The sequence below is a fragment of the Pyrus communis genome, chromosome 14, assembly GCF_963583255.1.
Source record: "Pyrus communis chromosome 14, drPyrComm1.1, whole genome shotgun sequence".
Lineage (NCBI taxonomy): Eukaryota > Viridiplantae > Streptophyta > Magnoliopsida > Rosales > Rosaceae > Pyrus > Pyrus communis.
This window is the reverse complement of record NC_084816.1, coordinates 5,078,111-5,101,914: the sequence shown is the minus strand read 5'-3', so window position 1 is coordinate 5,101,914 and position 23,804 is coordinate 5,078,111. Positions and strand designations below refer to the sequence as shown.

The 23,804-nt window shown below is 36.6% G+C and overlaps 3 protein-coding genes and 1 pseudogene across 4 annotated transcripts; 2 read left to right on the top strand and 2 right to left on the bottom strand.

Moving 5' to 3' along the window:
* Positions 1-84: 84 nt before the first annotated feature.
* On the bottom strand, positions 85-1,308 carry LOC137715340 (uncharacterized; annotated as a pseudogene).
* A 108-nt stretch (positions 1,309-1,416) lies between these two features.
* LOC137715338 (protein NRT1/ PTR FAMILY 8.2-like) lies at positions 1,417-4,565 on the bottom strand. 2 transcript variants are annotated; one of them, XM_068454630.1, is made up of 5 exons: positions 4,421-4,565; positions 4,132-4,337; positions 3,767-3,984; positions 2,672-3,225; positions 1,417-2,477 (listed from the first exon to the last, which is right to left on the bottom strand). In XM_068454630.1, the coding sequence occupies exons 2-5, from the start codon at positions 4,271-4,273 to the stop codon at positions 1,643-1,645; spliced, it is 1,749 nt and encodes a 582-aa protein (XP_068310731.1). In that variant the 5' UTR covers positions 4,274-4,337; positions 4,421-4,565; the 3' UTR covers positions 1,417-1,642. The 2 variants fall into 2 exon arrangements, with proteins under 2 accessions (XP_068310731.1, XP_068310730.1); XM_068454629.1 differs by having other exon boundaries at positions 4,132-4,563.
* Positions 4,566-9,346: 4,781 nt separating this feature from the next.
* Positions 9,347-10,427, top strand: LOC137714246 (uncharacterized). Its single transcript, XM_068453503.1, has 2 exons — positions 9,347-9,777; positions 9,918-10,427. The coding sequence occupies exons 1-2, from the start codon at positions 9,347-9,349 to the stop codon at positions 10,078-10,080; spliced, it is 594 nt and encodes a 197-aa protein (XP_068309604.1). The 3' UTR covers positions 10,081-10,427.
* A 4,820-nt stretch (positions 10,428-15,247) lies between these two features.
* LOC137716221 (laccase-4-like) lies at positions 15,248-19,837 on the top strand. Its single transcript, XM_068455647.1, has 6 exons — positions 15,248-15,343; positions 17,113-17,264; positions 17,371-17,615; positions 17,748-17,876; positions 17,972-18,895; positions 19,264-19,837. Exons 1-6 carry the CDS (start codon positions 15,248-15,250, stop codon positions 19,392-19,394), a joined length of 1,677 nt encoding a protein of 558 aa, XP_068311748.1. The 3' UTR covers positions 19,395-19,837.
* The last annotated feature ends 3,967 nt before the right edge of the window (positions 19,838-23,804 follow it).

Below are 23,804 nucleotides of genomic sequence, written 5' to 3'. Positions count from 1 at the left end.
GGGAGGTGAATTCGGGTTAGGTCTGTTGGCTAGGGTAGTCTATCTGCCACTTATTTCTTTGCAACGCGCTTATGCAAAGTAGGGTTTTGTTAAAAGCATAGTGAGAATTCCATAAAAATATCCAAGGTCTTGTGCATTTATCTCACAGCAATTCTTAAGCAAGTACTCACAAAGTGCATTTATCCAAAAGCAATGCAAAGGCCAATCACTTTTACACACAAACGCATAAACTATCACATAACCATGCAAATTTTTACACATTTCACTCAGCGTCAACGACGTAACCCTTCTCTTGAAGCTCGGAGACGACCTCATTCTTCATCCGCACCCACAGCTTCTGAGCTTCCTGCTCCAGCTTCTTCTTCTGCAGCTCTTTCTGATAATTAAACGCATCTTTGTCCGTCTCGACAAACCCTTTTCGAGCCAATTGTCGTGCCGATCATTCCCCCCTTGGCAACAACTCTTCCATGGCTTCTTCATCCCCAGGGTATGGGAACTCACGACGCTCGTACAGGTGCGCTAGCTCTCTCTTCCTTGGGCCTAGGCTTGAGCGTCTACCACCCGAGTGGCGATTTCTCGTTGTAGAGCCAGGCCACGCCGAAGAGAGTGTACGTGCATACCAATGCCTTGCCTATTTGCTTCCAGAAGTAGTAGTCTTCTTTGCCCAATCCCACTTTTTTCAAGTACTTCTCGGCATTGAACGATTTGGCCAATTGGTATCCTGAAACGATCGCATTGAAAAAGGAGGAAAAGGTTTGGGCATTTCACTGAGGCATTTCGTCAAACACTTGGAGGGTTGTAAGAGAACCCAGACAGATTTACGGGCCGTTGAAATGCAACACATTAGGTATTACCTGCTTTAGCATCCTGATAGCGTTTGAGAACCATTTTTGCGATCGGATATTTGTGAGGACAAATCTTTCAGTCTTCTGCAATCTTGCTCAGAAAGGAATCAAAACTAAATTTTTAGGGTCTTCAAATGGCTACTGTCGGCATTGATTTAGGGTAAAGAGAAGAAATGGGGTATATAGTTATGACAACTGAGCCAAGCAAGAAACCCAAAATCGAAAAAGACCATACAAGGCCTATCTTCCCATCAATTTTTATCTAATACACATCTTAAGGGGTAAAACGTCGTTTGATCCCTTAAATTATTACCTACGAGTAAATCACATGCTGGTGATATACTAGTATTTGACGGTAAAGTGGATGATATTTTATCGAATCTTACAATGAGGGTCAATTTTAATTTGTTGTTCATTTGTGGCTAAAAGGTCTTATATTAGAATCGTAAAAACAATTTTTTTGTAAAACAAGAGTAAGACTATGTAAGATAGACAGTTCCGCTTCAACCCTCGCAAAGCAGGGCGCCTTTTGGCTTGGGTCGCCCTAGTAGTGTTGTACAAGGCAAATAGAATGGGCGCAAACACAATGATTGACTTTTAATTAACTTGTAGTCTCTCCAACAGACTTGCATACACAAGACAAACTATATACAAGTAATTGAAGGGCAAAGTAAAACCTAAAAATCACCACAGTACAGAAACAACGCGGAGTCCCCGATGGTCTTTTTGCGATCAACGCAGAGTAAGATACTCACTTATCATCTTTATCATTCTTATGGTACAGCTTCTTTTGGCAATCAACGCAGAGTCCCGACGGTCTTCTTGTAGGTGTACCACTTGGAAATGAAGAGGTATACTACTAGGTTAAGAACACTCAGCATTGCTAATAGCCAGAAGAAATAATCAAGGTGTCCGTAGTTCAAATTGTCCGGTATCCATCCAGGGTTGCCGTCCTTTGTAGTCGTTTTTGTAACGATGGAGACAAGAATAGAGTTGAAGTAGTTTCCTAGTGCAACGGTGGAGAGTGAGAGAGCAGAACACAAGCTCCTCATGGCGTCTGGGGCTTGATCATAGAAAAACTCCAGCTGTCCTATGAATGTGAAAACTTCTGCAGCTCCTATGAGGAAATACTGAGGTACCTGCCAAAAGACTGACATGGGCATGTGCTCGTATTTGTAATAGTTGTTCTGTCGAACACTTCGGAGTCTGATGAGTTCCAAAACTGCTGCACAGACCATGGAGAATATGGAGATGAAGAGGCCAATGCCCATCCTCTGTAGTGTAGTTAGGCCATTCTTGTGACCGGTGTATTTTCTAGCTGCCGGGACAATGATTCGATCGTATATTGGGACCCAAAATATGACACTTAGGGTGTCAAAGACGGAAAGAGATGCTGCTGGGATTTCGAAGCTAGAGTGGCCAACACGAACATCCATGAGGGTGCCTTGCAACACAAAGAAGTTGCTCATCTGATTGTAGGCTGCAGCAAAGATGATACCAGTGGCCCATATGGGAAGCAGCCTTATGATTGATTTTAGCTCCTCAACTTGAGTAACTGTAGTGAGTCTCCATGGGCTTTTCGAGTCCTTTATATTGTCATCTTGTACCTCCACCGCTGCTTTGTCAAAGAACCTGAGCAGTAAAATTTCAGGTCAACAGAACAGCAACAACAACGGAAGTAAAACTACGAAACCACCATTCGCTCTAATGCTAGAGAAAAAGAATTCTCAATCTTATAGTTTGATTACTGAACTGAAGTGAGCCTTAATCCCATCTTAGCAATATAACTTTAGAAGTAAAGAAGATTTTTGGGTTTAAAAACTAACCTGAATTCATTTGTGTGATCAAGCTTGCGGCTTCCTTGGATGGAAGATTCTGCATCTGCAGTCTCATACAAAAGGGACTTGTCTTCCGGTACTTTCACCTTGTATTTTCTCACGGACGCCACAACCACCTGAATTATGCGTGTCACAGGACTACCTCCAGGCTTCTGATTCCTATACAACCGAGTCCCCGAAAAGAAACTCAGCACAGCAATTGCCATTGCCACTGCTGGAACACCAAAACCCCATCCCCAACCCACGTTGTCTTGTATCCACACCAGCACAGAACTAGCAATCAAAGCACCAACATTGATGGAAAAATAAAACCAATTGAAGAAAGAAGCCTTGTGCTTCTTTTCAACCTCATCATCGTCGTCAAACTGGTCTGCACCGTAGGACGAGACACACGGCTTAATCCCTCCTGTCCCCAATGCTATTAGGTAAAGCGCTATGAAAGTTGCTGCAGTTTGTCCACCATTTGCATGGCAATCATCTTTGCTAACACAGGTTGGTTTCATGCCCGGGACCGATGCTGACATTGTCAAAAGTGTCATCCCCTATGCAAACAATTACAGAATCCATAAGTTTCTATTGAGTGAGAACATAAAAACCAAACAAATCAAATTCCAACAACAACCAGCAGGGTCATGTATTACAAAAATTAAGGCAAGGTATGATTGTTGGCCTGCAGTAAGCTATTTTATGAATTAAAGGGACATTTGCAAATCCGTTGGGATAAGCAAATAGAACCCCCCGTCTGATAACCATTTCGTTTGTAGTATTTAGGTTTTCGTTTTCACTTTTTATCTCTCGTGTGACCCATATATTTTCCTTATATCTCTAACGAAAAACTAAGAACTCAAAACAAAATGATTATCATTCAACAGTGTTTTAGTGCAGTAGCGGAGAGTAATGATGTTTATGCACCCTGGTGTGGTTCGATCCCACCGATCCCCCTCCCTCCTAACAACTAACAATTTAATCCACTAACGCTATCGTTTGTAAAAAAAAAAAAAAAAACGAAATGGTTATCAAACTGGCTAGTGACTTTCCCAAATTGAGATAAACTAGTAAGAATTTGAAGGCAAAAGAACTTACAATGACATAAATGATTGAGAAAGAGGCAATAGTCTTGTATCTTCCCAAATAGGCATCAGCCAGAAAAGCTCCAAGCAATGGAGTAAGGTAGCAAGTTCCACTCCAATTCGAGTTATTTTTCGCAGCAACAGCACTCGTCTGGTTCAATTGAGTCTTGAAATAAATCACCAGATTTGAGCTCATTCCATAATATGCCAACCTCTCACAGCATTCATTCCCTACTCACAAATCAAACCCAAAAACATTAATTAATTAGAAAACCAAAGAAAATTAGCATCATTAAAATAAAAATAAAAACCCAATCTTTGATTCAACTTCCCGGACCAAAATTCATTGCGTGCATGTTGGAAATCTTCAAAAAGTACCTAGAATAAAAGGGCAGGCTTTCCAGGTTCCGGTTGCATTTCTCTTCGCTGGGTTTCCACGGAAATCCACTGTGCCATCTTTTGTGTACACATCTTTTTCTTCTGGTGGTGCTGCTTTGGCGAGCATATCATCTTCTGCCATGGCTTCTGGACTCTATTTTGCTCTTGCCCTTTCGGGGTGTACCCAAAATTTACAAAAAACCAAGCTGCAAACCCAGCAACTGGATTAAGCGAAAGGGTTAATCTTTTTCACCAATTTTTGCCCAAATTTCAACAGAAAATTACAAACCAGAGGCAGAGTGCAGGCTGGCAGAGATGCAGATGGAATATGGAACTTTTTAAATGTAATTATCTGTTATTCGGCAAGAGAAAGCGAACCAGAATACTGATAAGCGTGGTGCTCAATTATGTAGGCCCCCATTGCGAAAAAGATTTGGCAAATGGCCGGTTTATTTGCATTGACTTGTTTCCAGAGGATAATGAGCAAAGTCATCGGTGTCGACGGTGTGGGTCTTACGGTATGTGGATACATGGGACCCGGATTCTCTGCTCCCAAACACTCCCATCCCCTTTTATTCTTTTTTCTATTTTGTGTTTTCACGATTAAACTACGTCAATATTTTATATTGATTTTTTTATAGAGATAATAAGACAAAAAGTAATAGTGATATAAAATGTTGACATGATTTAACCGTGACCGCACAAATATAAAAATAAAAAAAAAAGTATGGAAACTGTGAGGCAAAGAAACCAGGTCTGGGTGCATGTGGCCGGGGAAGTGTAAAATATTATTATTTCTTGCAATTGCCGTGGGGATCCGGATTCTAGGGTGAAGATTCTAAGTTTTCGATTGCCGTTTGAAATCTGAAATATAGTGTGTGAATATGCATACTTGATAGCCGTATGAGCTTATTATACTAAAATCATGAATCAATAACGTGACACGTTCTATGTCACATGAATTTTTGTTAATAATTATTAATTTAACTTTTACTTAAATTGGGGTACAAATTTGATCCTAACAAATCTGGTGCACAAATTCAGTATACCTAAATTTGTTAGAGTAGAATTCTTTCAGCTTCAAATTCTCCTTTTCTTCACTCTCCTCATGTTTGAACGATTACAATTAAACCACGTTTAATATCTTATGTTGACTTGTTTATAAAAAAAAAAAAGAAATAGAAGAAAGCAAGAGAGAAAGAGACTGAAAGAAAAGAGATTTGAAGGGGATAAAAAAAATCTTATTGTTTTTTTGTAAAGAGTAAATGAAGTTTCCTTAATCAATCAAACATGTTCCCATGAATACATAGCAAACACATATCTAGTCATGATTGATTAATGACTTCTCAAAATAGAATATATTCCAAATACATATGTCATGGTTTCTTACTTGGACATGATACAAATATTTAAATTTAATATTTTTAGATACTTTTTCATAAGCCAAGAGGCAAATCTTGTGCCACTTCAACTGGTCATATGAAACTACCACGCATCTTAGCTCTGAAGTCTTTTCCATAGAATTATAACAATTTGTCCCACTCCTCAAAAGCCCATAGGAATGGAGTTGATGCTCCCACATTCATAGCTAGACCTCACAATTTTTTACAAGACTTGTTAGCTTGATACGACATGATATGAAATTAACAAGTTTTCGGATTGACACGATAACGAATCGCGTTCTTATTGAGTAACCCGATAAGCACTTGATAAGATAACGGGTTAATCCAGGTATACAGATGAGTAAGCCATTACACGAAAAAAAAAAAATATCAATTGAAAAAATTTATACTACTAAAAAATTTATAATTGACAGCTGTAGGATTTGATTCTGGTATAAATCCTCGATGGTAAAGTATGCATTTTAATATTGTGCCCCCTGATTCCGTTAGACAAGAGGAGAGTGGAGGAATGAAGCATTGAAGTCAATGTAAACTCTTCCTTCTTGTTCTTCATGGCTATAAACAGTTTTAATATTATTTATTTTATGGAAGCATAGTTTCTCACTCACAAAATATATGGTTCTCTCTGACGACGTTGTGTTCACAAATATAGTAGTTAACAATATATGGGAAGAAACGGTCACATGAGAGATTTTTCAATGTCTGTAACAAACGAAACAGTACGTGACATGTTATTTAAGAATAATGAAAAGTTTTTTTTTAATATTCTTTAATTTATATAATTACATGTGGTGTACAAGTTCATATATGAACATATTGAAGCATCTCTTCGCCATTGAAGACATTTCAAATGAAAAATCTTACTTTAAAGCCGATCTTTCAACCTAAAAAAATTGATGGGTTATAATTTTAGGGTTTGGATCTCATCCGGATATAAGTTATGGGAATTCTATGAATTCTTACATTTTAGTCATTTATCATGTATTGTGCAGTTAGAAATTATTGATTTTTTTATTTAAAATTAAACACAAAAAAGTACCTGACAAAAACTAACTGCATAATATGTGATGAACGATTAAGATGTTGGAATCCCTAAGATTCCCAACAAATGAATCCGGAGAAGATCTTCTTTCATAATTTTATATAAAACCAAGTATACACAAAAAAAATTGCAGACGTAATCTAGATTCTAAGATATCAACATTGAACCGAGGAAAAATAATAAAATAGTGTAACAAATAATTAGATTAATATCGTACTCCAAGTCAAGTGTGAACAAAAATAAATGGCCAACTTTTGTACGTTGAAATTTAGTCCAAGATGACATAATACAGATAGGTCAGAGAGGCCAAAAGTGTTTTCAATTGTACAAGAGATTGCGTGGTTGATGGTTTGCATTATTCCTAGTTTCAAGAATATTATTTGAAAATATTATTCAGTACTATGATTTTGATAATATATATTTTTTTTTCATTTAGAAGTAAGATATATTAAATTTGAATCTCATAGATGATGAATTCGTTATCAAATTAAGTTGCTCATGTGTAACTTAGCCGAACTTCACCTCTTAGCCTAACTCCTCATCTCCTTAGTGTAAAAAATATCGATGTACTAAAAAAAAAAGACATTATTTGAAAATAAATATGCAAAGTTCTAAAAGACTTTAAACATTAGTCGGGTAGCGGGCTGGAGCTTAGTGCTTAGACAGATTTAAGAAGGTTTATTATATATTGTATAAGTAAGTGTCTATTTATACGTTAAAAAACACATATTTGTATTTTGATACAATAATTGCAAAATAAAAGGACATATTGATTGTCAAGTATTAGAACATATTGAAAACATGGGAAATAAGCATATAATGAGTGTTTGTCCAAGTATTAATAAGTCCCTTACATTTTACTAACAAAATAAAATGCAAAATGATATTATCGATTTTTTGTCTAAGTGAAAGTTGCAACCTAGGCGGGTTTAGACAAACGCTTAAACGGGCTAGCCGGATGCCTAAGAAGGTCTAGGTGTACTTTCTTAATTTTCAGAAGTTTAAAAACTACTCGAAACGATAACCAGCCGATTAACCCACCTAGGTAGCTCTAGACGAAAATTTTTAGGATAGTGTATACATAAGTAAACAAAGAGACAAGTAAACAAAGAGACGTGTCTTGGTGCAGGATTATTTTGGAAGGGCATAGCTTGACTCATTCCCGCCCTTCTCTTTCAGCGCCAGCTTGCAGACTCTTCAATTAGCCCACCTTCAATTATTTTATAGAAAAGGTGGAAGATTTTGGTTAAGTTTCACAATTGATTAATTATAATAATTACATTAAATTCATTATTTATAGATATCAAAATTAAAATCTCTTACCTTATAGGTAGAGATAATATCATTAAACGGTAATTTTACTGGAAAATCAACGCAATCAATCAAAATTTTAGCCAAAAATGATTTTTGAGATTGACATAATTTCTCACTTTGATCCTTGATATTTGAAATTGATAGAAGTGATCCATGGGTTTGTCCATCGTAAATCATTTTGGTCCTTATATGAAAAATCTTTGTTAAATAAAAACCAAAATGATAATACTTTAAATTTAATAATTAATGGGTCAAAATGTATGAAGTTAGACAAACTCAATAACCATTTCTATCGATTTAAATCTCGAAAACCAAAATGAGAAGTTATGCCAATTTCAAAAACTATTTTAGCTAAAAAGATTTTAGCCCTATCAGTCTAATAGTAATTATCTTCCCACTATATATTAAAAGAAGTTTCAAGTTTGCATCCCAACCCCTCCGACAAAAGGATAAAAAAGTTTCATTAAGCCGGCCAAAACATATGGTGTCAATTTTTTGTGATAACATTTGGGTAGGAGTTGTGCCGGCTGCCCTTCAATGACCGCCGCACATGAGCCACGGAAAGTAAAGCTACTACACCTCCACCGCCGGTAATGGAGGTGGGGAATCAACGGGTGCACTCCAATATTGATTTTTCTTCTTCATGATATAACATATGTATTTATTTATTAATACTCTATTTTAATTATTTCATAACGTAATAATGTTGTCCACCCATATTATAACATATAAATTAATAACACTATGTAACCACCACGGGATGGTCAACAGTTGTGGACAAATTTCAGGCCGATATCTCCCACTATATGTCCTAAGTTTGATTTAGGGTGGTTAGTGATTGTGGACGAATTTCAAGCCAATATTCCGCATTGTACTTCCTCAGTTTGATTCATGATACTGGTGATCACCACATAGTTGTCAGGGAAAAGATGAAATGCATAGTCTTCCCAACTTCCAAAAAGATAGATTGGAGTAATAATTCTACTAGCTCGTCCTTTTTTTTTTTTTTTGAAAAAAAAAATACTAATAATAACATCAAGTGTGATATATTATACTCATAAATTTCTCTGGGTCAACCCCAAGGTTTTGAAGCCAACTCGTCTTTCTTGGTTCGAGTTGTGGACAACCTGGAATTTGGACATGTTAAAATCTAGTGTTTTGCTGACATTTGACCGCGTCCTAAGGAATAGTAGTCTGCAAATTTACCTAAAAATGGCATGCCCAAAATCCCTAGCTAATTTGTGAATCTCTGTTCTAAAATGATAAAACTTTGTGAATCACTAAAAGTTGTCAATGCAGTATCCCTTCTTAATAAACACAAAAAAATGATCCCTCCAAATTTACGTCACTTCCTCAATACCTTATATTGCGCAATCCTTTTCGAATTTTCTGTAACAACATTTGCGTAGGAGTTGTGGCAGCTACCCCGTCAATCACCGGCATTTATATATATTCCATGGAACGTAAACCAACTGCACCTCCGCGGCGAGTAATGGTGGTGGCCGATCCAACCCGGGAATCAGCGGGTGCACTCCAATATGCGCTTTCTCATGCAGTACTCGAACACGATGAATTGATCCTTTTCTTTGTTGAGAACCAAAATACATGGAGGAATGCATTTATGACGTTACTCAAAATACCTAGCATCGCCTCTGTGGCTTTTGCTACCATGTCCTTCGAAGGAACCGTAGGGGAGGACGTGGATTTTCTTAAGGAAATGAAGAAAGTTTGCGAATGCGTACAACCAAAACTACGTGTGCGTGTAGAGAGGTTGGCAATGGAGGAAGGCAGAGACAAAGCACACACCATTCTACATCAAAGCGACGTTCTTGGGGTTGATACCATAGTTGTAGGGCAACGACGGAAAATTTCAATGGATATTTTAGGGTGGGTTTTCTTTATCGACATTTGTTTTTTGGGGTAAGGAGTTACGAAAAAACTAATTAAAATCGAATAAGTTGCAGGTTTAATTCCTTCCAATGTAATTGTTGGCTAAATACTTTTGTTTTTGTATACGTGTGGAACAGATCACATACGTGGCCTGGAGGGCGAGGGGTGAAGGCGATAGACACAGCGGACTACTTGATCGAAAATAGCAAGCGGACTTGTGTTGCAGTACAGAAAAAGGGGTTAGACGGAGGCTACCTTCTCAACTCAAGAACCCACAAAAATTTCTGGCTTCTGGCTTAACCTCGCTCGCTTGATCAAATCACCACCTTAACCTGGCCAGGATCGTGGTTAGTAATTCATCATGTTTAATTTCTCTCGGTAAAGGAGTGAATTCCATATGTACAAAAGGAGATTGCACATATTTGGAAATGCTGCTGGCTCTGAGAAACCCTTGGACATATTTGACAATGCTAGGTCACAGCAATTACAAACTGTACAAAGTAATCTCCTCATTGGTTTGAAACACACATTTCAGAGTTCTTTCTGCATGTATTAATCTTTCTACTGGTTCCCCTCCACTTCATGAACATTATAAATTGTCATATATTAGGGCATGATATGCCATTTGTAGATAACAACTAAGTTGTCCGGTCGGCTGGGTACGTTTATCTATGATTTCTACAACATACATCACGTGACCAACATCTGCTACTTTAATAGATCGTGCATTGCAACAAATCATGAGCGTAACAAAATCTAAAAAAATAGAAACCCATACAAATTGTGGTACCAATTTCTAAGGTCGAAGGTCATTATTGACTCAGCTTATGTATCATAAAAGGAAAATTTGACCTGGGCTGGTCTAAAAAATGTTAGATTTTAAAGGTTTCGATACAAACCCTGGCCTTCAGCAACTGGGTTGGTCCATTTGTTCCTTTTTATGATCCGGGTCAGTCCATAATATTTTAAAAAAGAGTTTTATCACAAATGGTCCTTAGTATTTACCTTTACTATCAAGATGGTCCTTGAAATTGAAAATCAATCAATGTAGTCCCTCAAAATAGATGTCGCAAATCAACATGGTCTGTTAAAATTTCCATTAAGTGCGGATGTGACACCTAAATGGGTCTCACAAAATTTACAGGTTTTTATCACAAATGATCTTTGAAATTAACTCACACCATCAAGATAGTCCCTGAAATTGACCCATACCATCAAGATGGTCCCTAAAATTAAAATCGATGAATGTAGTCCTTCAAAATAGGTGTTGCAAATCAATACGATCTTTTGGCCACAATTCTGTAAAAATAATAATAATAAAATAAAAAATTATGTGCTAATGTGAGTTTAATAATTAATTAAAAAAGTTGTCTAATACCATTTTGCACATGAGAATTTTTCTTTCTTATAGTAGGACCTACTCCGAAGAGAGATCCCTTCCATAAATTCTCAAAGGCACAAGGCAAAACCAAAGCCTAAGATAGGGTTTGGAAATAGTTTTCAACCAACAATAAACGCACTTCGGTTATAACCTCATTATCTCACAGCAGACCTTGCCTTTCTTTGAATCACTAGACCACCAGGGAAGGGTCGAACAAGCTTTCCAAGATTATGATTGTGAGGATGTTGATCACTTAAATGTTAATGGTGATGCCCCAGAAGTCGTTGCCAATCAGCCAAGCCGTCACCAAAGGTGATATCGATCCATGTTCAATTTGGTGAAGGGTATCAAAGTGTGTAAATATGGGTGTATTGAGATTTTTTTTTTTTTTAGAGAGTAGATAGAGGTAGAGGAATATGGATTGGGATAAAAGGTGATTGCAGGACTGAGTTTTTGGCTTGAGAACTTTTTATTAACTATTGAATTATTAAACCTATTTGTAATTTTTTTAATTTAATTAGACTTGTGTGATCCATTTATCTATCACATCAGCACATTACAAAATTGTGATGGAAGGACTACATTAATTTGGGGCACTTACTTGCAAGGCTACATTGTTTAATTTTCAATTTCAGAGACCCTTTTGATGTCATAAGTCAATTTCAGGGACCATTTTGATGTCTCGGGGTCAATTTCAAGGATCATTTGTGAGGAAAAAAAGACTTATGGGACCCATTTATGTGCCACATCAGCACTTAACAAATTTTTTAACAAAATTGTGATGGAAGGATCACATTGATTTGCGACACCTATGTTCAGGGACTACATTGATTGATTTTCAATTTCAAGAATCACCTTGATGATGAGGGTCAATTTCAGGGATAATTTGTGATAAAAACCCTTAAAAAAATGATAACGATCGTTAGTTGTTTAGCCAACTAACACAAAGATTTTGTTGTTATTTCACAAGGATAGTTGAACTGTGGAAGACGATTGTATGCATCTTTTAGAACATTTAATTCCATATTCTATTTCTTCTTCTTAAGATGAGGATCCTCTCTGGATCTTTTTTGTGAAAATCTAGAAGGTCAATTTATTGTGTCCGTTCATAATATATCGTGCAATCGGTTTTCATTAGGTACTGTTTATATAAACAAACATAATTGATTGATCTTCCGGATCCCCACAAAGAGGATCCGGCTAGATCCTAATCCGTTCTTCTCAACCAATCAAAACAGGCTTTCACATACTTTAACGAAATTTATATCCAGGGAAGTAGGAATATTTAAACGGCCGATCCAAATAGGTGGGCTGTAAGGGAAGAACAGATAATGGGGACAACACAAAGATAATTATACCACCTAGGACAGAAGAAACTCTTATGCTTTGATGGCAGAAGAATTAGGGGTTTTTTTTGTGTATGTGTGTGTGTGTGTGTGTGTGAGGAAAGATTAACATATATATTTTAGGGTTTTGATTTCCATTATCGATATTGGTCATCAGATGGCATAACAAACTAATAATGAAATGGCAGATAATTGTTAGCATATCACTTACATCAGCTAAAGTGTAACCGAGTTAACAAATCATTTTAGCTATCCATTTTTTAAGTTGTTTCAATTTTCTTTTTGGGTTATTTTTAAGTTCTTTAATCAGCCATTTTTTAGCTTGGATGGTGCTTGGTTCTTTATGTAAAAAGTTATTTCTCCTTTATGACATCATTTTATATTACAATTTTCATAATCCGAACCATCTATTCTTTTACCATCATCTAAAGATTCATAGAAAACTTCATTTAATTTGGAAACTATATATGTCGAACAAATAGACAACTATGCTAACATGCAATTAATATCTTCTTGACTAACCATCAACTTATTAACCAGTTCAGACTATCACATTTATTCAGTAGTTTGGTAAAATAATGTTAGATTGTCACGTAAGGAGAAATAATAGTGTTCTTCTACGATAGAATAGTGTTCCTTTTTTCCTCTTTTCTTTTTGGTCAAAATACAGCTAGTGTGTTGAAAAACCATTTTGTAAAAATGAGAAATGACAAGGATTCATTAAATTTGTTCTTTTCCTTGTAATGTTTAGTGCAGAGAGAGTTCATAGGTAGGGCGTGGAGTCAACAAATTGTCTGATTAATTTCATGTGTCAAATTAACTCAGCTGATCATGCAAAGGTTAGTTGAGCTGTTACTCAAACAGAGAAAACTTAAGCTTTCAGGAAACAGATTTTTCTGATCGATCGATTTTTCAGTCCAATGAAAACTATTGCTCAACTACAGGATACTCGTTTCTGTTAACATCCCTTTATATATATATATATATATGTTTCTATCGTTTACCCACCACATTCAACTTTCACGTTCACACTTTCTTCCCCGATGATCAAATGCATGGACTATCATCCATTAACCATATATTAATTAAGTACTCTCATAAAGACAGCAATCCTAATTGATTAATCTGTTTGAATACATCATTCAGAAATATAAAAAGCCATTAAAGCCATCAATTTGTTAATTTAAAAAGACTTAGTATGCTAAGGGGCAAGGAGGATACCAAACAGCTCCTAAGAATTCAAAAACCATTTTTTATTTATCAATTGTCTTTTGCTCATAGATCTGTACGCATATGTCCTTCAACAAAAAGGAGACTAAATACAGCTAGACGAAAAATGGCATGAGCTCAAACCTGTTGGAGCATGTCTCATATTGGGAACCTGATGAAGTTAAACCCTTTTATATTGAATGGTTGCACTACTAATTGCATTGAGGCCTTCTTGTGTAAAATCCAACACTTACAAGTTTGCCTAGACCAAAAAAAATATGGTTTGCACAACAATTGAACCCGAGTTGGGACACCAAGATAGGATCCCCATAATCTAAATAAAAGGGGCTACCATTGCGGAGTTGTCTTTATATGTGACTCACTAAAGAGTGGATTCACATGAGAGGATGAGTGACCCACTAAAGAGCAATCCCACTTGAGGGGGCGTGTTAAGCATGTCCCCATACTAGATATTCTAGGCCGAATTGAACCTTGCATCCATACCCTTTTGTATAAAACCACAATTTTTAAGTTTACAAATGTGATTAAGTTAAAAACTATATTGATGATGATTAATTAGTAATTAGCCACTGGACCGTTTTGAAACTTTGATGAAACATACTTTGATTTCTTTTGCATTTGATTTATGTGAAACTTTTTCTCCAAGAATGGAGACTAGCATGCTGGGATACAAATTAATTTAGTATAGAAATTTTGAAGTTCTCCTTAGATCGTGAACATATGTGATCTATAGTAATTTTTATGGAAGTTTTTTCTGTTATGTTTTGGTACCAACTTAATTACTGTAACTGTATATCTAATGTATAGATCTCATTTTGTAAATTAGTCAATAACAATATAAAATTAAGTGTTATAAAGCGAAAATATCATGAAGATAGAAGAAATCAAGTGGATAATCTCTGTTGATTTTGATTGTGGCTTGCTCTATGTCATTTCCTTGACCTTTGAGATATTCCCATGGTTGGAGAAGCAAATCCATCCACTTTTTGGTTTGTTAGCTGGGGTTTGGGTGTACTTTACCCAATACGGGTTCACCAAACCGACCATTTCAAAAAATTGACATCGTGGGGAGAGAGAGAGAGAGAGAGAGAGAGAGAGAGAGAGAGAGAGAGAGAGAGCTCCATCAACTTACATGGCTTCAAATAAAGCTAGTGTTTTAGTTGACATGTATAAGATATAACTACTTTGTGTAATACAAAAGATATAATTTATTTCAGGAAGTTTCTTGGCCTTCAGCTGGCTCTACGTATACGCACATTCTGATATATTTATACGTATAGAGAGCTTCATGCTTAAGTATTCATTCATCTACACCTACCAAACTATAAGCAAAAACGACATGGCAACAGAGACTAACATTTTCTCTCTTTATAAGTACGGCTTCGTCGTATAACTTTTAGTTGTGAGAGAGAGAACTAAAGATCAAGAGCAATAATTAAAGTCTGTTAGAGAGAGAGAGAGAGAGAGAGAGAGAGAGAGAGAGAGAGAGAGAAGTAAAGCTCCAGAGAAAATGGCAATGGTGCCGTGGATTCGAGTCGTACTTCTGGTGGCGTGTTTGTGTTTTCCGGTATCCGTGGAATGCATGGTTCGACATTACAAGTTTAATGTAAGTACACAGTTTCAGTTCATATATACCCTTTAAGTGTTTTGCATCCTGCAGCTAGGGTTCAGTAGTTGCCACCCCATGCTAGCCATACGATTAATAGTTTTCGACAGTTTGGTGTCTAGAGTTGGGGAAGGGGAGTGCTGGCAATTGTCCAACGGGGCCGATAAAGATGGTAAAATTACAACCGTAAAAGAACACAAACTATTTAACGTGGTTCACCCAAAATCAAACTACGTCTAGAGAGTGTTTGTTGATTTGTACACAGCTAAAATTAACCATGCAGTGCTAGTACTTTTGGTTATTGGGACTTTGCAAGACATTGAACAACATTGCCAAATTTGCAGCGCAGTGCATGCATATAGTATATTTGGTTGTTTGGTTGTTATTTTCTCATTCAAATGATTAGGGGAGGCAATTAATTTATATTAATTGGTGTCTTTCTTGTAAGTTTAACATGATTAATTGCTAATAAATGATTGTATGTGTTGATCACAAATTCAGAAGAATAATGCTAGGGACTATCCATTTAAATCATATTTTGTAAATTATGTGATATGGTTGTTGATGATTGAATTATTATTTAAATGTTGATTAAATTGCTTATTTTCTATCAGTGACATATCACAAGATTTGCAAATTTAATCTAAAAAATTGGCCTGCCTAGCATTACTCAAATGTAGCATAATATTTTATATGCATATATAGAGGGTGTAATAATCCACATATAAGGTACATGCAAAAATAAAATTAATAGTGACTTCTATTAGGAGCAACAAGGTTGACCTCTCTTAATTCATCTATGCTTATGGCATGCTCTTGTCACCCTCTTAACTTTTTGCTAAATTAATCCTAGTTTAATGAATTGATTATATATTGAGGTGACCAGCCAACTTACAAAATGGAAGAACTCTAATTTGTGACAATGCATGGTTAATCATTTTTCTCTTTCTTGTTCCGTTGTTCGTGACACACACACACACACATAAATATATTGTGCAATTGTCTCTCACAAAATAGTGTGGGACTTACAAACTTGTAGGTCTGACTCTTATGAAGGAAAAATAATATAAGTCCGGATAATCTTTAAAGGGAATAAATCTTTATTTATTTTTTAAATTAGAGATTAGTTACGGGATCTACATCACATTGAACTTCAGTAATTCGAATCTTCTATATTTCAAATTACACATCATAGATCATCTTTGCAAAATATTAGTTAAATAGAAAATATTTGATGCATTTAATTAAGTTCAAAAAAATTGACAAACACTACGTTATAAGAAACATAGAAATTCCATCATGATTATTAAATGGGCAGATGATTTCGAATTGAATTGAATTTTTGTTAGGATAATCAATGAATCGATACTTACAAAATAGAAGGTTCGGAATGTTGAAGTTTGATGTGGAGTGGATTCCACAACTAATTCTTTTTTTCTTTTTTTAAATGAGGATCTCTTCCCTTAAATGACATGTATAAGTCCGTGCTATATAGATTAAAAAACATCAAACAATTTTTAAAAAATGTGACAGATAAATAAAAACGGCTAATGTTTTTGTTTAACGTAGTATGTGATATAAACAAGATTAATCAAAACCCCAACATTTAATCAGAAAATCTAAACTCTGTTCGCCAATTGCCACGCAACACTTTATGAAACAGCAAAGTAGGCGGTGCAGTTGAGAAAAAGCCACCAAACTTGCGGGAGCGTGATCCTACAGTTTTACTAACGACTTCCACTATGAACTGCTACGTGTCGTTTGTGTAGGTGGTGCAGAAGAATATCTCAAGATTGTGTTCAAGCAAGCCCATTGTCACTGTCAATGGAAGGTATCCTGGTCCCACCATTTATGCTAGGGAAGATGATACTGTGCTAATCAAGGTGGTCAACCATGTCAAGTACAATGTTAGCATCCACTGGTAATGTCTCAAATTTGTCCCGTCAAAATTTATAGAGATACGATGAGTAATATGGTTAATAAGTACATAATTATGTCGTAATAATGTTTTTGGTTTTTATCAAAAGGCACGGGATTCGACAACTCCGGACTGGCTGGGCCGATGGGCCAGCATACATAACCCAGTGTCCAATTCAACCGGGCCAGCAATATGTATACAACTTCACCATCACTGGGCAAAGGGGCACACTTTGGTGGCATGCGCACATTCTGTGGCTCAGGGCCACTGTCCATGGTGCCTTGGTCATCTTACCCAAGCTTGGTGTCCCATACCCATTTCCTGCTCCCCAAAAGGAATTGGTTGTAATTTTAGGTGAGCCCAAGACCACTGCCCTCATATTTTCTATATTCAATTTCCGATGTTCTAATCCTACTCCCCTACTATCGCTTGTATCAAAAGAAATTTATTTTAAAAGATTATTTTTTTGCTTAATTTAACTTGCAGGTGAATGGTGGAAATTAGATACGGAAGCTGTCATCAATGAGGCTTTGAGATCTGGCTTAGCCCCAAATGTCTCTGATGCTCACACAATCAATGGTCACCCAGGGCCACTCTCAACTTGTCAACCACAAGGTAAATATTAGTGCAGCTAATTAGCTGATCACATGATGTGACGATTGATGCGTATTTATTATATAGATTCTAAGTTATATGTGATGTATATACAGGAGGGTTAAAATTACCGGTAAGACCTGGGAAGACATACATGCTAAGAATCATCAATGCTGCACTGAATGAAGAGCTCTTCTTTAAGATTGCTAACCACAAATTAACGGTAGTCGAAGTTGATGCTGTGTACACAAAACCCTTCAAAATTGACACCATTCTCATAGCCCCGGGGCAAACAACAAATGTTCTTGTAACAACAAACCTTGGCTCAGGCAAGTTCTTGGTTGCAGCCTCACCATTCATGGACAATCCGACCATCGTTGTGGACAACAAGACCGCCACCGCTACTTTGCACTATATAGGCACCCTTCAAAGCACGAAGACCATTCTCACAGCCCCACCTCCTCAAAATGCCACAATTGTGGCAACAAACTTTACAAACTCCCTCAAAAGTCTAAACTCAATCCGATTTCCAGCTAGGGTTCCGTTGAAAGTTGACCACTCCCTTTTGTTCACTGTTGGTTTAGGGCTTCACACTTGCGCTTCATGTACCAATGGTAACAGGGTGGTGGCAGATATCAACAATGTCACATTTGTGATGCCTAAAATTGCACTTCTTCAAGCACATTTCTTCAACACAAGTGGAGTTTTTACTGATGATTTTCCCGGAAACCCTCTGAATCCTTATAATTACACCGGGACACAGCCGACGAATTTGCAGACCAGGAAGGGGACTAGGCTTTATAGACTTGCTTACGACTCCACAGTGCAACTTGTGTTGCAAGGCACTGGGATGATTGCCCCTGAAACCCATCCGGTGCATCTTCATGGGTTTAATTTCTTTGAGGTTGGGAGGGGACTGGGAAATTTCAACCCAAAGAAGGATCCAAAAAAATTCAACCTCGTTGATCCTGTTGAGAGGAACACAATTGGAGTGCCATCAAATGGATGGACTGCTATCAGATTCAAGGCTGATAATCCAGGTATAAACCCATATCTCCTCCTTAATTATGTGTTTAGTTTGTGCTAGAAACAAACATGCAAGAGGTTTGTAGCTTAAGTGGCTAAAAGCATGTATCCTTCTTAGGTCCAATTGCCCATTTCGATATCGTAAAAGCACATATAAATTATAATTAACGTTAAAAATTAAGGAATGAAAAAAAGCTGATGGAGGTAAGTAGTAAATGAGTGAAATAAGCATGATTAGAAGACAATATTTAGAAAGAAGAAAAACATATATGCATATAGTACTCAGACAATATCAGTTGTATAAATTGACAGTCTAATAACGTAACATGTATGACTCTTATACAGTATAAGATTTTCAATAAAACGATATTTACATATGCAGGGGTTTGGTTTATGCATTGCCATCTTGAAGTGCACACAACATGGGGGCTGAAGATGGCATTTGTGGTGGACAATGGCAAAGGCCCAAATGAATCTGTTCTTCCACCTCCAAGTGACCTTCCCAAGTGCTAGTTAATTGCATCTCATAAATATTTCCACCACAAATTGTTGCCAATTCAATTCTCGATACTCAAAGCAATAACAAATAACAAGCAAAGAGGGCCAAAGTTATGAACAAATCATGTCACAGACTCACAGCTGAGATAGAAAGAATTCTTTTGAGCAAGCTAAAGGAAGCTGCTACTGCATGTTGAATAAAATGAACTTATACTTGTTTTAAGACTTAAGTTTTTTTTAATAAAAATTTTGTTCTGTTGAGTCTGTGGCATTCTAAGATTTGTACAGCCGACCCTACTTAGTGGAATAAAGCTTGGTCGTTGTTGTTGTTGTTGTTTATTTTGTTCTATTGAGTGTCTTTATAAATGTTCATATGTTGGTAATGGAAACAAAGAAGGATTTTTGTTATGAGTTTTGATGTTGTCCGTCTTAAGTCTCTGTGTGAACTTCATTTATCATAAGGCAAATCTTTGGTGTAATCAGAGATGTAACACTTTCTCTCAATTTCATTTATCACGTGATATGATAAAGGCACGCGATGAAAGAGAGATATAGATAAAATAATATATGGCGACTGCATAACAAAATCTCTCATACTAAAGTGTTTGTGAATTGTGATACGCCCATTAAAATCCATTCTTACTCAAAAGAAAAAGGGGGAAAAAAACTCTCTTAAAAATGCATATTTAAGTTACACATTTGAACAAAAGTCGGTAGATCCGATTAAGTAAATCATCTAATGGTTATTATTCAGATATGTAATTCTTGGCCCAAATCGTCACTCACAAAAAAACCCAGCAATCAATAAGTTCTTGTATGGGCTTCACTGGCAAATGGCTAAAATTGAAAGCATTTCACAAAATGGTTGTGATTTCAGGCAAAAGAAATAAAAAAAAAATGTTATATTCTAAAAGATGCAGCCACTTAGTATTACATTTTATTGGTATTTCTTATCATTTATAAGTGAAAAATATTTTATTCAATTTTCGTCAAAAACAAATTTAAACTACATTATTATGACTAATTTATTATAAAATTTAACTGATCCTTCATCTCTTTAATGTAAATACTATCGCTCACGAAGTTGATGCAGACGCAAACCGGAGGAGTTGCCTCCTCAAATCTCAATAGTAATATGTCTGACTTTTTGACTTCACGGAAAGTGGGGAGCACTTTGAAAAGGGAATCTTTTCCTTAATGGTAAAAAATTGGTGGTGTGGTGGTGGTGGTGCCCCTATTCAATACAATTATTGGGATGCAATTTTCATTTATTTTTCATGCACATGCAATTTTCATTTATTTTTCATGCACATGCAATTTTCCATCATTTTCAAGTTCCCCAACGACTCTTCTTATCCAACTAGGAGGGCTCCAAATTTCCCGGGTGTTAAGGGCAAATTAGAAATAGTTGAATTTAGGTAAATCTAAATAGTTTAATTTTTGTCACTTAATACTATAGTTTAGTAATATTTATCTTTATTTGTAAATGAGAGGTTTTATGTTCAATTTTCATCAAAGACGAATTTGAACCACATTATTGTTAGCGCATTGTGAGTTTAATCCTACCCCCTTCTCCTTATTATCTAGTATAGATAATATCGTTTGTTAAAAAAAAAAAAAAAAAATTTAATTTCTTTTTTTCCATTCAATCTACTTGACTTATATCAAAACTCTAATTCAATTGAAATTCAATCTAATGACGCATTTTTATATTAAGATAGAAGTAGTGTGATTTTTTTTTCGATCTAATGACAAACAATACTATTTTTATAAAAAAAATCAAAGGAGCATGTTGAATGCTCTACATTTTTTTTTTTTTTTTTTTTTTTGAAAACTAAAAGTATCTCATTATCAGGGCTGAAGCCGAGAAAAACATAGAAAGCCAACCGCGGGTGTTGAGATAAAAAAAAATCCACCAGAAAAATTAAATTGGGTTTCGTTCCCAGAAAAACCCATTGATGCCTAAACCCCAAAGATCAAGTAGCTTAAGTCCAAATATGGATTAAAGCCCTTTTCTGATAAAATAAATAAATAAGTGGATAAAAAAAGGGAGCAGTTGCTCCACGCTGGAAAGAAAACTGAAATGGGAGTTTTCTCTTTCTATCTCTAAAAATTGCAACAGATAGTGGAGGTGGTTCCACTACCCACGTCCACTTTTGTTCATCCAAACTATCAAGAAAAAGTCTATAAAAAACTTGTCTGATGACAAAAATCAACACAACAAAAAAAAGAGACGGGAAAAGATAGCAAAGGAGGAAAGTGACAAGAAAACGCTGCATGAATTGAGAAGCACACGGGGAAGAAATCGACAAAAAAAAAGAAGAAGACAAGCAGCAAAAGAAAGCGAAAAGGAACAGTAACAAAAAGCCAAAGAAAGAAAGAAAGAAAGTTTAAAAAGGTATTACATTTTCATAATGGATTCTTGATTTTTTTTTTTTTAAATTTTTTATTGGGAAGTTCCTGTTGTCTTTTGCAGGAAAAAAAAAAAAAAAGAAAGAGGCTTCCTCTTCTTCTTGTTTGACCGACACAAAGAAGGTGGCGGTGGAAAGATGCAACACCAATTCACACTGACCCCCTAAACCTGTCCTTGGGCTTGCTTATTCTTCTTCTCCACCAATGGAGACATTTGTCGTCTTCTCCATCCTTGTCACTGTCAACTCTTCCAGCCACCGAGTGCTCCTTCTTCTTCTCCACCATTAGAGACATTTGTCGTCTTCTCCGCAGAGAGCAGCAAAGAAACCATCGTCTCTGCCACCAACAGCGGCCATGAAGTTCCAATCAAATCTAAGTGATTCGTGCCACCTACCGTCGTAGCATTGTTGTTAGAAGTTTCTGTCCGCCGTAACGAGGCCATTGAAGACCCGGTCCCTATAGAAAGGCTACTAGGAAGAAGATTGTCGAGTCGTCGTCTGAGTAGCCCAATAGTGCAGGCCTTGTCCCGTAAAAAGCAACCAGGAACAACCTCAAAATTTTGTGCACCAAGTCGTAGAAGATGGTTCTCTACAAACAACAAGGCAATGGTGCAGAAATGGTGTTTCCATCGTTTCGTTGCTCCCACAAACATGCATGAACCTGCAGCGGATGAAGACAAAAAAAGAAACTCATCCCCGCTGTCCGTACTCACACATGTAGCAGCCCCTCAACTGATGCTCTCCAAAGGGCCTCTCAGAAATCACACCGATAAATAACTCAGTTTTTCCAGCCATAGTGGTTCAAAGCATGAAACAACAACTCTCGCCTGACAAGGAAGGAAGCTACAACAAACAATGATCCTGGACAAGGTCACAGCGAGCGATGGATTTGCAAAAAAACAATCTCGTCGCAGCCGTCGTCTTGGAGTTAAGAAGAAGAGAAGTTGCTAACGACAAAAGGAAGGGGAAGCAAAGTCCTATTTGAACTTGGAAATCTTAATTCATAAAATAAAAAATAAAATAAAAAAAAACAAAATAAAGCAAAGTCCTATTGACAACTTCCCTTGGGAAAGGCACTCATGGGAAACCCATTTTAAATGGGATCCTAACCCGTATCAAACTTTATTGGCCAAGACACAGTTTTAACTAGGCCTCACAAAATTGGAAATTGGGCCAAAATAATAAATGAGCAGGAGTCCAATAATGTGATAGAGGCACATCATGTGTGAAGAGATGTCGACATCGAATCCGTGGAGGATGTAAATCACTTCAAATACGGTAGATGTGAACCATCTCAAAGTACAAAACTCAAGGGACTTACAGTATGTCAAATTTAATAGATCAAATTCCTGAAGTGGTTAATGGCATGAAGCCGTATTAAATATCAAATTGCACGAAGTTATAGCAAATACCAAATGCACGAAGCCACAACAAGACTTAAATGGCAGAAAGCCGCGACAAGACTCAAATGCCACAAAGCCCATCAAATTTCAAATGGCATAAAGCCACATCAAGTCTCAAATGGCAAGAAGCCGCATTATGCTCCAATGGTTTAAAGTCCTTGCCCGCATGAGCTAAAACTGCACAAGGCATCAAACGCTCCAATAGCTCAAAGTCCTCGTCTACACGAGCTTAAACTACACAAGGCATCAAATGCTCATTGCCTACACGAGCTGAAACTGCACAAGGCATCAAACCCCAACAAATACATAAGGAATTACGAGTGACCTGATCCCTCAACGAGGGTACGTAGGCAATCTAGGGCTCGACCTAGGTGTAGTTGCAAAATCAAACAAACACCCAAACCCCCGAGTTACGATTTATTCATATTGGAATCAAAGGGTTTTCCTTTTTAACGAAGGATTGTAATTAATAGACGCATAGTCTAGAATGGGTCGAGCTCAAATTAATAAAACCCTTGTGGACATCGAAATTTCGGTGAAATGAATGTTGACCAATAATTAAAATTTCAACGCTCATGTGTCACATAAATTTTACATGTAGCGTGTGACTC